At 36.7% G+C, this 12,641-nt stretch overlaps 2 protein-coding genes across 9 annotated transcripts; one reads left to right on the top strand and one right to left on the bottom strand.

The window, feature by feature from the left end:
- Nucleotides 1-55: 55 nt before the first annotated feature.
- On the bottom strand, nt 56-3,290 carry LOC120009270 (probable beta-1,4-xylosyltransferase IRX9H). 2 transcript variants are annotated; one of them, XM_038859787.1, is made up of 4 exons: nt 2,202-3,290; nt 953-1,202; nt 636-850; nt 56-310 (listed from the first exon to the last, which is right to left on the bottom strand). In XM_038859787.1, the coding sequence occupies exons 1-3, from the start codon at nt 3,038-3,040 to the stop codon at nt 680-682; spliced, it is 1,260 nt and encodes a 419-aa protein (XP_038715715.1). In that variant the 5' UTR covers nt 3,041-3,290; the 3' UTR covers nt 56-310; nt 636-679. The 2 variants fall into 2 exon arrangements, with proteins under 2 accessions (XP_038715715.1, XP_038715714.1); XM_038859786.1 differs by having other exon boundaries at nt 56-850.
- Nucleotides 3,291-4,244: 954 nt separating this feature from the next.
- Nucleotides 4,245-7,715, top strand: LOC120009008. Of its 7 annotated transcripts, XR_005470586.1 has the most exons (4): nt 4,247-4,822; nt 5,355-5,977; nt 7,061-7,187; nt 7,421-7,715. XR_005470586.1 is itself a non-coding variant. In XM_038859432.1 (3 exons), exons 1-2 carry the CDS (start codon nt 4,428-4,430, stop codon nt 5,992-5,994), a joined length of 528 nt encoding a protein of 175 aa, XP_038715360.1. In that variant the 5' UTR covers nt 4,245-4,427; the 3' UTR covers nt 5,995; nt 7,061-7,412. The 7 variants fall into 7 exon arrangements, 4 of the variants coding, with proteins under 4 accessions (XP_038715360.1, XP_038715361.1, XP_038715358.1 ...); XR_005470587.1 differs by lacking the exon at nt 7,421-7,715 and having other exon boundaries at nt 4,245-4,822; nt 5,323-5,977; nt 7,061-7,412; XM_038859432.1 differs by lacking the exon at nt 7,421-7,715 and having other exon boundaries at nt 4,245-4,822; nt 5,862-5,995; nt 7,061-7,412.
- The last annotated feature ends 4,926 nt before the right edge of the window (nt 7,716-12,641 follow it).

The following is a 12,641-nucleotide window of genomic DNA, read 5'->3' as shown; positions in this document are numbered from 1 at the left end:
GCAGAATTTTAAACATTACGTTATAAGAGGAGCAGTTATCTGATGCAGTTACCTGTTTGTATCAAAACCAAACGATGGGTCTCCTGTAATTATAATCGGTGAGCAAAACACCTTCCATTTGGGAGGTGGCATGTATTGTAAATTCCAAGAATCAAACAATTAAACTTCCCGAGCTCACAATCTACAAAAGAATATGGTTGCTAGAAAATTTCTACAAACAAAACAGGTATCCTCATGTTTCTCGCCGTTTGTTGCTGAGTATGCACTGCACCCCACGATGCTTATACATGATGGCCAAAGAGCCACCCACCTAAAATAGTGACGGAACTGTGAAAAAATCATAATATTTCGTGCAAAACATTTGTGAAAATGTGAGAAAAATCCAGCATTAAGAAGTGTCATGAGAGAACAAAGCTTCTACGTAAATAGTAGCTCTCATTGCCCTGCACCAGTGATCTTTCAATTTGGTTGTTTGTTGATTCCTTGACAGATGAGAGTGTAGGATTATTTAGACTTTTGTTCATCTATTTCTCTGTTAGCTTTTATGGGCAAGCTAATCTTCCCAACCAGTAAGGTTTAACTTCCCAAGTCGAGCAAATTCAAATAGGATTAATGCACTGACAATTGACAACTACCTGGCTGAGTGTTCTGGGATCAAAATTTCAGGTTCCAGATTCCATCACGTTAAGGAAAGACGAACATCCAGGTTCTTGGACAGCATCCAGCCTTTAGGATATACAAGATTTCGAGTGTCCAAATGCAGGTGCCAGTTCAGTATGCTCGAGCAACCAATTGGCTTTCCTTCCATTTGACTTTCATCTTCCACCACTTGCTCTATGAATGTGGTCTCCTATTAAGAGCAAAAAGAAATGCACAATATCTACATAAGTAAAAGAAACTAGTTACTACAGTAGAAAATCAGTGACTGTAATGATATAATATTCAACCATACTTGAAAACCCTCTTTAACTGTGTCTAGCTGTCGAATTGGAGAAGTAATAGGGCGTCGCCATCTCTTCCTGTCCCACAAGATAGTGCTATTGAAAGCAAATCCAGACATATCCACATGAAACCTCCGCAATCTTTTACTTTTCTCGTTTGTGTGCCATCCAATTACCTGACTGCCATTGCACACGGGACCTTCCAAAATTGCCTTGTTTTTGCTTTGCGCAAGCATTGCAACAGGCCATGTGCCAAAACGGCTATAAAGCATGTACTGTATCAGCAATTTGAAATACGAGGCACTGATAGCAGAAGACTTTAAAATGCATATCGTTTTGCTACAGCAGGTAAGAACTTTGAAATGGAAGTATGTAAAAGAGAAATATGACATCTATAAAAGTTTATTTTGAAAAAACCCACACCAGCTGCCTTGGTGAATTCAATAAGTAAAATCATACAGCAAATATAAATATATAGTAAGCAGCAAAAATTCATGAAAATCCAACTAAAAAACAACACACTTTGAGGTAATGTGAACATTTCAAAATTCATATCCTCAGAGTAAGAAGGCCCAAAATTATTTCAGAGGAGAGAATCTTCAAATAAAAGCATGGGGAGTGGTCATAACCTAAAACCAGAAAACAGCCACCAGCTCCTTGTTATATTTCTTTATACAAAACAAAACTATGCACTATAAGACAGACACAAATGGTTGACAGTAACAATGAGTAACACCTTATGGAAAATAAATTACATGAAGTTACTCAAATTATAATAAATTAGCTGCCACATTAACTGATAATAACCTAATAGACTAGTAAAAAGAAGGAAATATCATCATGACGGGGTAATGCGCAGTAGGTAGTCACGTTAAGGCATTATCAAGGCAGATAACGGTTAAGGCAGTATTAAGGCAGACAAAACCTACTAATCCCTCACCTCATAATCCCATATATAAGAAACATACTAGTCTTTGACAAGCAGCTGACTCAAATATTTGGAATTCAGGCTTTGACTAACTGATTCTCAGGTTCACACAAATGTATGATGGTATTCAACAAATATTGGCACATCGACTAATGCTCCAGTCACCAACATAAACAAACAAAACCATATAAGTAACAATAGCAACTCAAACTCTACACAAATGGACATCCATTTATACCAGATATTTGCAGTCATAAATAAACCGCCCCAAAAGTACTAATTAGAATTCGAACTTGAAATCAAACACATATTAAGCAGTGGTTTACAAATACCTGATCTCCCTCAAGTTCTGGAACAGCTCGAATGAATAGATGTTATCATCGTCTGCAAAATACACTATTCCATCAAGCCTATGCCTCTCAATATGCTCCAATGCAGTGTTCCTCTGGTGCACGCCTCTATCCTTCACATCCGTCAAATCCTTCACGGATACTAAATGCCTGTACATCACCCCTGTCTTTCTGATTATATCTGCTGTTTCCATTGAAGCAGTATTCTCCTCCACAACAATCCACAGCACCGGCGGCTGCACTAACGTCAATACTTGCGCCAACCGATTCAAAAAGTACGCCTGAAAAGCACGATTATATGTAGGTGTGACCACGATTAAGAGCTTCCTCGGCACGAAATCTAACTTCGACTCCATGTGATTTAAAGGAGCATATAAATGATCAACCCCCAAGCTCACACCATCCAGTACTGCGAAATCATGACCGCGTTTTTTCAGATCTTCATCTGCCAACTGGACATTTACATGTGACGGCTTAACCACGTCAAAGGAGAAATCGTGACCTCGAATGTCATCTTTGCTGACGCGTCCGAACGGCGCCACGCCTAAAAGGAATCCCAAGGCAAAGAAGAGGAGGCATCTGAAGGAGGATCGTCTCCATCCTTTCCGGCTGCCATGAGATCTTTGTACGAAAACCAAAGCAAGGAATCGGCGGAGAGATACGACGTAACTAAGAAAAGACGGCACGGGCGACGATGTGTGTCTACCGTTGGCAAAAACCTTGTTCGACGGCGAATGGACTGATAGTGGAGACCCTGCGCCGCCGATCTTATACGAACGGTCTTGGTACGCCGGCGACAAAGTTCGACGGAAGGACGCCATTGATTAAATGGTCAATTACATCATCAAAACGAACAGGTAAGAGACTGTAAAACCCTAGATTAAGATCAAGCCAAGGAAAAAATTGAAATAAATTGTAGAATTAAACGCTTCTAGGTTTCTCAGAGTAAAAGCAGTGAGAGAGAATTTGGATTTTCAATTCATTGGACTCTCCTTTCCATTGGAGGATATACAGTGTGAGAGATGGCGGGGCGTCTCACTATAGATCTAACCAGTGTGCGCCTTTCGTGTTTGACTGTTTTGGATCGATTTATATTCTCGTTCCACTTTTACCCGCCGAGAAGCGGTGGGCATGGCGCGCGTTACGCTTGGAGGGTAGAGGGGTGGCAAAATTACGTCCGGTCTGATCCGATCCGGATGATTAAATTTGTTCAATTTAGATTAAACAAGGTTTGAACATAAGTGATATATCTGAAATTTGATCCAAACACAAAAAATTTATTCTGTTTAAAATTGGGTCGGGTCAAAGCACAAAAAAATTTTCTACTTTATTTGTATGGATTCTAACTCGAATTAAATTATTGTCCAGTTTATTTATCTAAATTTAAACAAATACATATTTTTTATCAATTAAGTATACAAATATTTAAGTATTTCATAAACATGTGCGGAATTGATTTTTTTCCATCATTAAGTGGGCATACTACTTAATTTATTATAGGTTACGCGGTGTGCGCCATTCTGTATGCCTTCTTGGTGATTTCACGTGTTGTCTTCCTAAAACGTGTTTGGACAAAGTACAAACCAATTTTTCCTTTTAAGAGTTAATTACATACTCTTCAAGTATTAAAATCACTAATGTATGTATTATTGCTTGTTCTTTTATTGTCCACGTGTTTCTTGTTTCTTGTTCTTTTATTGTCCAAAAAATGCAATAAGAAATTGTACTTAATGTAATGTGGTTGGTCGGCTCTATATCCTGTCACCAATTTTTTTTCTTCAATTCAATCAATACTATAGCGGAAGCCTGAACTGGAAAAAGTCGGAATCTCGTGCGGCTACGTCATCACCTAATACTGCTCATATTTGTATCATAATTTCTATTTATTTTAATCAAACAGACGATGAAAAATATCCCCCGACTTTTATGAAAGAATTCAATTGATTTGTCGCTTTGGAAACCTACACGACGGTTCCTTTCATCAGGTTCTTCTTCGTTGATATAAATGAGGCCTTGGTAAGCAGCTTACCCATTGAACCAAGAGAAGACAAAAGGCCCAGTCGAACTTCCTTGGACTCTTACGGGCCAGATATAAATTTTGGGCCTAACTGCAGTCATCCCACTCGTTAGTGGGTTGGGCTTTTTTGGGCCGAGGCAACTACCGGTTGAGGCCGAACGGAACGTTAAAGAAGTTGAACATACCCGCCGATGCTCCTCTTCTTCACGATCACAAACCGGACGCTAGTTCACCATATGCGCATGCGCGCTTCCGAATCCTCCATCCCGCTCTCTCTCACCAGTCACCACTTCCACCAACCATCGCCATCACCATCACCGCAATTGCCTCGGCATTATTGCATTATTCGCTATCTCTTCCCAAACCGTGTCTCCGCCACCAAGCCCCGACCCCCTTCCTACCATCTTCGCCTTTGTACAGTGCAGTCCTTTCGTCGAACACTTGTCGGTCGCCTGAGAAGAAGTCGCGGGCATGCTTGTCACGACTCGGGACTGTCAATGTGCAGTGTGATTGAATGTGACAAGAGGATGCTACCTGTCTCGTTGTTGAATGCATTGGCACTCGCGAGGAGGAGACTGTTTTCAGGGTAAACTTGCAAAGACCCTTGTCTCCTATTTTTGGTTTTAAGTATCCTTGCCTATCTAACCTACGGTAGTAAAATCAACGTTTTTCTGTTCTGTGTCTGCATTTTGTTTCTTGGATTATGAACATGTGATAGTCTGTGAAGAGGTGGCTATAGAATTTTGATTTTCTTCTAGGATTTTGGTTTGCACTATTGATAATAAAGTTTTGGTTCAATGATGATAATATGTGAGCGTTTTAGAATTAATCAATTTTTTAAAGCAACTTGCCATCAAGTAAATCTTGAAGTGGTGCTCAACTGACTGCATATAAGCAGCATATTGATGCTTACAAATTGCATTTTTCATTTGATCAAGAACTCAACTTTGATTAAATTACACTGTTTATAATACACACTTATAAGTAATTTCTTACCAATAACCAACCATTCGTTAAGTCAAAATGCCAATAATACCTATAAGTCATCTCAGAAGTAGAAATCTCACTGCAACCTCAATCGGACAGGCTAAGTTGAGTCCTTTGTTGCTCTTGTCCAGCTTGGCATACTCATACATATGTATCTGGATGGAGAAATGCTGTGGTATCTATGAGGCTGTCATATGGATGACGAAGGCTTGCTCTGAGTCATAACTGAGGCTGATATTGACATAGCAATCACTGGATGCATAGAGTACTTGGGTATATATGTTGTTTTTTGCCCCCCAATTGTGAGAGAGAACAAGACAATACTCATGAAGATCTCATTTGTCTCACTATTATTATTTATTGAAGTTTACATAATGTCCAACAGTGAATTACTATCTGCTTTTGAAAATTTAAATTCAACTTGGCCAGGCCGTTATCTGCTTGGCTTGTCTAGTTGAGGATGATAGTTTAGTCAGCATGTGGATGACAACTGTGCTTGTTAACATTTAGCTAATTTCACAAGAAGCTCATACCAGCTTTATTTCAAGAGGGAAGCTAACTCATGACCAAGTGAAAGGAATTTTATTTTTTTTTGCATTGTGGACCTAATGCTCTTGCGACAGTCGTCATTCTTGCAGTAGCAGCTGGCAAAAGTCATGTGGCTCAGATCCAATAGCCGTTGCATTTAGTCAAGTGCATCCGTTGACAGGAAGTGAAAATGTAGAGACAACTCTGCAGTTGTGCATTAATCAAGGTGATCGGATTAATTAAGGTGCTTGTTTGTGCTTAATTTATCATATATCATATAGCATTCACTGGCCAACCTGAAATTTGCTAATATCATATCTATGTGCCTGTGATTTGTTTTCAGGTTCTGTAAACAGTAAAATCTTCATCCAATTTTTGGTTTTTTTACTTATCCTCTTTTGATCGTATTGGAAATCACGTTTTTCATTATCTTATAGTTCATTGGCATCACTATTGTCCAAGCCTTTGTCCCGAATAGTTTGAGGTATGCTACATGAATCAATTAGATGACAGTGATTTAGGCTTGAGGAGACTTTTTGGGCATTTTCAGAAATCTGATATCATTGAAAAGAACATAGAACTATCTGGTTTCCCTTTGGGCATCACCACAGTTTTCATGTTTTGGGAGTTCTGTTTTAGGGGAATCTTTGTAGTTTTCAGATTATGAGATTAAATCATGGAATGCTCTTCAAATGAACATTGTAGATTTGGGTCCACCTATGTGTGGGCTCAAGTCTATACTTGATGGTCAGTCCATTTTGTCACAGTATCACATTTGGATTTTGGTTTATTTTGTTTGATTTCTCGTATTGGATGCCAAGGCATGAAGGCATTGTATTGGGACCAAAATTGACATTTCCAACTGTGATATCAGTTCATTCTTATCACTCATATTTCTCATAATTCTCCTTTGCCTTGATATTTCCCCTGCAATGTTTACATACAAATTTCTATTTTTGTACCACGGTATTCTCTGATTCTCAAAAGCATGTTTTCTTGTATTATTTATGCTTGAATGCGATTATTCTTTACTACATTATGTGTGGATTTTTTCCTGGTAATTAATATTGAACAGTATGATTAATGTGGTTTTCAATTTTCACAAGTTGTTCGCTCAAGCTTGTTGGGCTTGAAAGCCAGGACATATTCTTGCAATACTCTGGTATTTACAAGTTCATTTTTTTAAGCTAGGCTAGTCAGTGTTCTTGTGATGATGATGCTCAGAGATTGCTTTGAAGAATCAAAAAACTTGTTTGATCTATCATTCATGCCTGTAGACTAAAGTTCTGCTCTTTGCTTTTAAATGCAGGATTGGACTCTTAATGCAGTCGGTGAGTGGTGCTTACAAGCTTATGCTTCTGCATTACTCATAGCCAAGACTAGTGCCTAATCATCTCTCTGATTGCATATGACTACTCAAAGAAGACACCTTAAAGGTTGTTATCAAATATGCATTGTGTATATATATATATATATATATATATTTGCATTTTTAGTATAGATATTTATGGTTTGAGTCTTTAGAGGCAGGAATTTGGACTGGTTTTTGAGTTTGGAACATGTTGACCCAAACCCAAGTGGTTTCTATCCTTGTTTTGTATAATTTTCACAATGGTATTAGTCTTTGACCTTGCAAAGCCCACTGAGAAGATATCGATACTTTGAATAGGTGTTGAAGGAAATAGCTTCTAGGCGCAACAATGGTCGTGGGAGTTTTGGACACTTTCTTTTCTACCTACTCTCGCAAAGAAACTCCTCTCACAATTCCCATGGCAAAATTCACATGTTCGGAATTTATCATGTATGGCAGGGCTAAAGAGCCGTGTTTGAAGGAGTTTCTTGTTTTAAAATCAAAATTCTCCAAGTAAAATTCACATGTTCCATTCGAGTATTTCTGATCACGGTGCGGGGTTTGTATTCTATGGGCATTGGGCCCAAAATTTGCGTATTGTTGCATGTGTGTGAGTTTTATGTCTCATACAAATTTTTTAGTGCATGAACTTTATGCAATATTAATGGGTTTGACTTTTTATTAACTTATGAATTCTTTTCCACATTCTTCCTTCCCCTCAAATTAATCCACCACCGCCAAGCAATTTTAGCCCTTCTAATCTCTCTATCTTGTTGCTTATTCAACAACTCAATAACGTAAAGATGTAGTTGCTAAAGACAAATTAACCAAGCAAAGGCAGTCAACCCACAATAAAAAGGCGCAATGGGTCAAAAACTATTTAATCATGAATCATGATTAACAACAAAAATGTCAAAACCACTAAGTTGGTTGTAGATTGAAAGCCATATATATTCTTTTATTGTTTGGCTTGAAAGCAAAGATAGTTGTATTTAGGCTAATTTTAAACATGCTTCTCCTCCTTTTTATAGCCTTGCCATCCACGTGTTTTTCAAACACAAATTGTGTCCTTGTTGTCTCTTATCATTTCTCTTTCTAAATAAACAATTAAACAACTTTAATCTCTCAACTTTTCAAAGTTAGTGCCCAAAGTCGTGGCTTATCTTCTGTCATTGTGATGGAGGGTGCTCCTCGTGCCTTTATCAAAACCAAATATTATTTGTTCTAAACAAAAGCAAATATATACTTTCAAAAAAAAAAACCGATATCATATAATTTTATCCTTTGAACATCCGATGTGAGTTTAAACTAGGATCGTCAAATCCGTACGCATAAAAGTTTCTCACTTGATGACAAGTAAATTGAGTCAAAACTTAATACTTGGCCATAAATGTATTGTTCTCAATGAGAATCGAACTTAGATCTTTCGGGTGCATACAATTTCGCCCAAAAGAAATTCACCACACTAAAGTATCATCCAAATGATTATATTTATATAAACACGTTGAGTTGTTGGGGTAAGTGAGAAAACACAAAGTGGGGGCCATATTAAGACATATCAAAATGGAGGGTCGGTTTTGATTTAGAAGAAACTTTGAAAAACAAGAATAGAAAATAAAAAAAGAGACAGAGTTGGCCCTTTTAAGTTTGTCAATTTTTATTTCTTTCAGTTGCCCCGAAATTCACTATACATGTCAATTTATGTCCCCCTCGTAGTGGTACCCATGCACACCACTGGCTAGTTGACACCCTAAATAAAAAGAGTCTTTGAGCGTGTCTGTCCATTACTGCATGTGCCAATGCAGGAAGAAGGAAAAAAAATTGCCATGCAATCAAACAAATAATATATATAGTAATCCATAAAACAAATAAACAACATATGTACATACATATTAGAGACATACATTGAGATGCTCAGGTGCAGACCTCCATAACTCTCTCGTTTTTTGAACAAGTAGGTCCTCACTTGTTATTTCATTTCAAGAAAAGCTCAAAAAGCGGAGTCGTGAACAACTCAAAAGGCAGAGTCCGAAAGTCCGCACCTCAGGGTTTCTCTGTATATATTTATATATATGGGACCCTGACCCTTCTAAGAAAGCTATTTACGGCACTACTCATGTTGTCCTTGTTTATAGTACACTATTCAAATGCCATACGATTGGCATCTTTGAATGGTAAACCACCCAAGTTGGCTACCTATGGCTAGCTAGCCTGGTCATATACACAACTATTGTCTATTGCTACCTTTGTTTTTTGTTTGTTTTTCCCCCCTATGAACAATAGTACACAACATTAACCTTTTAGGTTTTATATGGAAGGCCACTATTCAGTTTTGACACAAAAGGGTTTGCTGGTGATACATTATCTAGTGCATGCATACATTATTGCATGCATATATGCGTTTGTTTATGCGATGGAAGACAATATAGAGTGCATGAATCCACTGACCAAGGGAATATTATGGCCGTACGATGGTGTAGCTAGGTTTCTCAACCAAGCAAGTGCAAGGCACATCAATGTGGGGTCAATTTCCAAGATCAATACTTCTTAAAAATTCAAGTTTAAACAGATGTTGTCCGTTTTGGGTCACGAATACGGATTTATACATCAAAGATATTGTCGGTTATGGAGCACAGATTTGTAGGGCGATCGAAAGAAAGTGTTGGCTTTCGGCAATTATGAAGGAATTGAATATGACTATATGAGTTGTTTCCTCTTACCACTTGTTATGGTAAACCTAGCTAGCTAGCTTGTAGTGGACACAGCCCCATGAAAATATAGATTAATTTGTTTTATATATAGTAAGAGATAAAGGTCACTTTGTTTGTCTCACAAAGGATGGGTTTGGTTCCAGACAAAAAAAAAAAAGGGATGGGTTTGGTTCTTGAAAAGACACATTTTATAGATGGGGAAAAAGGGGCAGAGATGCCATTGCCAGTTTTAGGCATTTGATTACTTCTTTTTCTTTTTCATATTTTAGTGATGCTTAAAAATGCTTTCTTTTTGATTCATCAAACCCAACCCACTATTTGAGGCAAAAGTGAAAATAATGAAATTTACATGGGGCGGTTAATGATTATTATTATTTTAATTTGTATTAATTAAAGTGTTTTGATTATTATAATGTTTCTTTTTGGGTTACTGTGGCACATAAAATGATGCCATTGGTGGACTACCTAAGATAAGGAAAAAGTGCACTGGAGATTGGGGACACGTGGCATCTTGTCATTGGTAATTAGGGTGACACGTGGTGTAAATTTATCCGAGGAAAAGTTAACAATGATGTGCTTGAAAATGATGGTTTTTGATTGATACATGTCCACTAACTAGCTAGCTAGAAATTTCTACTGGCACGAACAATTTGAATTTAATTTCATATTGAATGTCAAAATGATAAACTTGTATGATGTTGTCAGTTACTTTATAAAGATATGAAGATTCCTACTAGCATTAATATTTACAAGTTAATTTCCTCCTGTGTGGGGCTTGATTTATGCCTCCTGCGTGGGGCCTGTTGACACCTGTACTTTCATAGGCTTGATCTGGTGGTGTGTCGTATGTTGTATTTGTACTAAAAAAAATTATTTAAAAAATTTATCTTTAAAGATTGTTCACTTCATGGGGACATATATATATATATATATAAGATAACATATTATAATGCAAAGTGTATTATAATGCGGTTATTAGTTAGGTGGACTTCGAATAGTTAGTAATATCATGACAAAAGATATTGCTTTGATTTATAAAAAATTATAGTAACAATTCAATCATCAAACCTTCAAAATCTTTTAATGAACTTTTATATTTTAAACATATTGGCCCTTTTATAGGTTTAATTGAATTTATGTTTTTGGATGAATTTATTATCTTGCGCCAAAAAAAAAATCGATAAAACATACCCATAAAAGCTCACACAAGTAAGTTACTGTATTATTAAATATGATGTGATGTGACATACCTCCAAAACCATTGGATTCAAATTGTATACTATAAAAATTTAAACGAATTGCGGAATCCTAGATCTCTTTGGAGAAGTAGTGAGGGGTCTGAGTCTTAATCTGCTGTGCTACAGTGAAACCAAATTGGCTTTTTTATGATATTATATGACTTTTGAAAGGTAGGAATTAGTCCTCCTTCAATACAACACAGCATCATTTATGCATCAGTATACCACTATATGTAAAATGATCATCAACCTATACTTATGGTGTCTCTTCCAAAGCATCTATATATGTATGCATGTGGGTGTGCGTGTATATATATGTCAAGAAAATCAATTAGATATATAATTGTTACGAATACTCTTTGCCATTTTAATTAGGGTGAATTTAATTAGCAGCACGATGTGGCAACCACAAGCACAAAAGGTACATTTACAATAGCCAATTGTGACCAATACCCTTTGATCTGAATTTCTTTTTCACGAACTTTTGTGCTAATGTTAAGATTTGTATCTCACATCGGTTAGGTGTAAATCATCAATATGATTTATAAGTAAAGATCAATTTTCTCTCAACATTTTTTTAAAGACAAAACCGTATAGGCCTTAAACCCAGAGCATAAAATATCTCTTCGAGTTGTTTATGGACAAAACCTTTTCAATCGATAAAACTTAATAATATTCATAGCAACCAAAAAAAACATAGAGAACCTAATTAAATATTTCATGCTAGCTACTTACCTGTAAGTTACACCACATACAAGGAAGACATGCACTTTGTTGGCACACATGCATGGGGTATGGGGTACTACTACTAACTATGCTAGCTAGATAGATATGGACATATGCAATATATAAATAATCAACTGAGTAGGATCGATCCGATCGTGAAGAGATAAGGAAAGTTGAGAGGTGATATATACCACACCAACAGAAAGAAATGGAGAAAATAAAAAAAATAAAAAAAAAAGAGTAAAAGATAATAAGTTGACGTGTACCACTTAAAAACAGCGAAGAAGATGGGCCCCACTCCCACTATTCTTCTTTTGTGGATTATTTTATATTTATATTTATATATGTGTGTATATAATGATGTATATATGTGAATGTGATAGTGAAAATTTTAAAAATAAATTACAGCAGTTGGTATTCCAGTAATCCAAGTTACTGAGTTGAACGTACATAACTCGAGTGAATTCGTGGACTACACATGTTTCACGTAAAATCTTGCGCATATAACTTAACAGTTAAGATAACCGGGATATCTCTATCATACTTATATGATAGCTCAGCTCGTACATAAATAAATTTTAAAAAAAAACAAATTCTTTTTTTTTTAAATTATTTATTTGCTCAAATTAAATCAACATATTCAGTTTTGTCTCATATGATAATAGGGTTTGTTGAATTTTGTGAATTTATGTTGGTATTATGGAAAGAAATGGATCCCAAGTGGTGTACTGTGTGAAGGGAAGGAAGGGAACTGCTTGGCTTGCAGAGTCACTGCTGCTAAGTTTTGTCATCTGAGAAGTAGACACACTCAATAATAGCTGGATTTTGTTTCTCTTCACCCTCAATAAACAGGCCCCCCCCACC

The sequence above is a fragment of the Tripterygium wilfordii genome, chromosome 11, assembly GCF_013401445.1.
Source record: "Tripterygium wilfordii isolate XIE 37 chromosome 11, ASM1340144v1, whole genome shotgun sequence".
Taxonomy (NCBI): Eukaryota; Viridiplantae; Streptophyta; class Magnoliopsida; order Celastrales; family Celastraceae; genus Tripterygium; species Tripterygium wilfordii.
The sequence above is the reverse complement of the archived record's forward strand: the minus strand, read 5'-3'. Positions and strand labels throughout refer to the sequence as shown.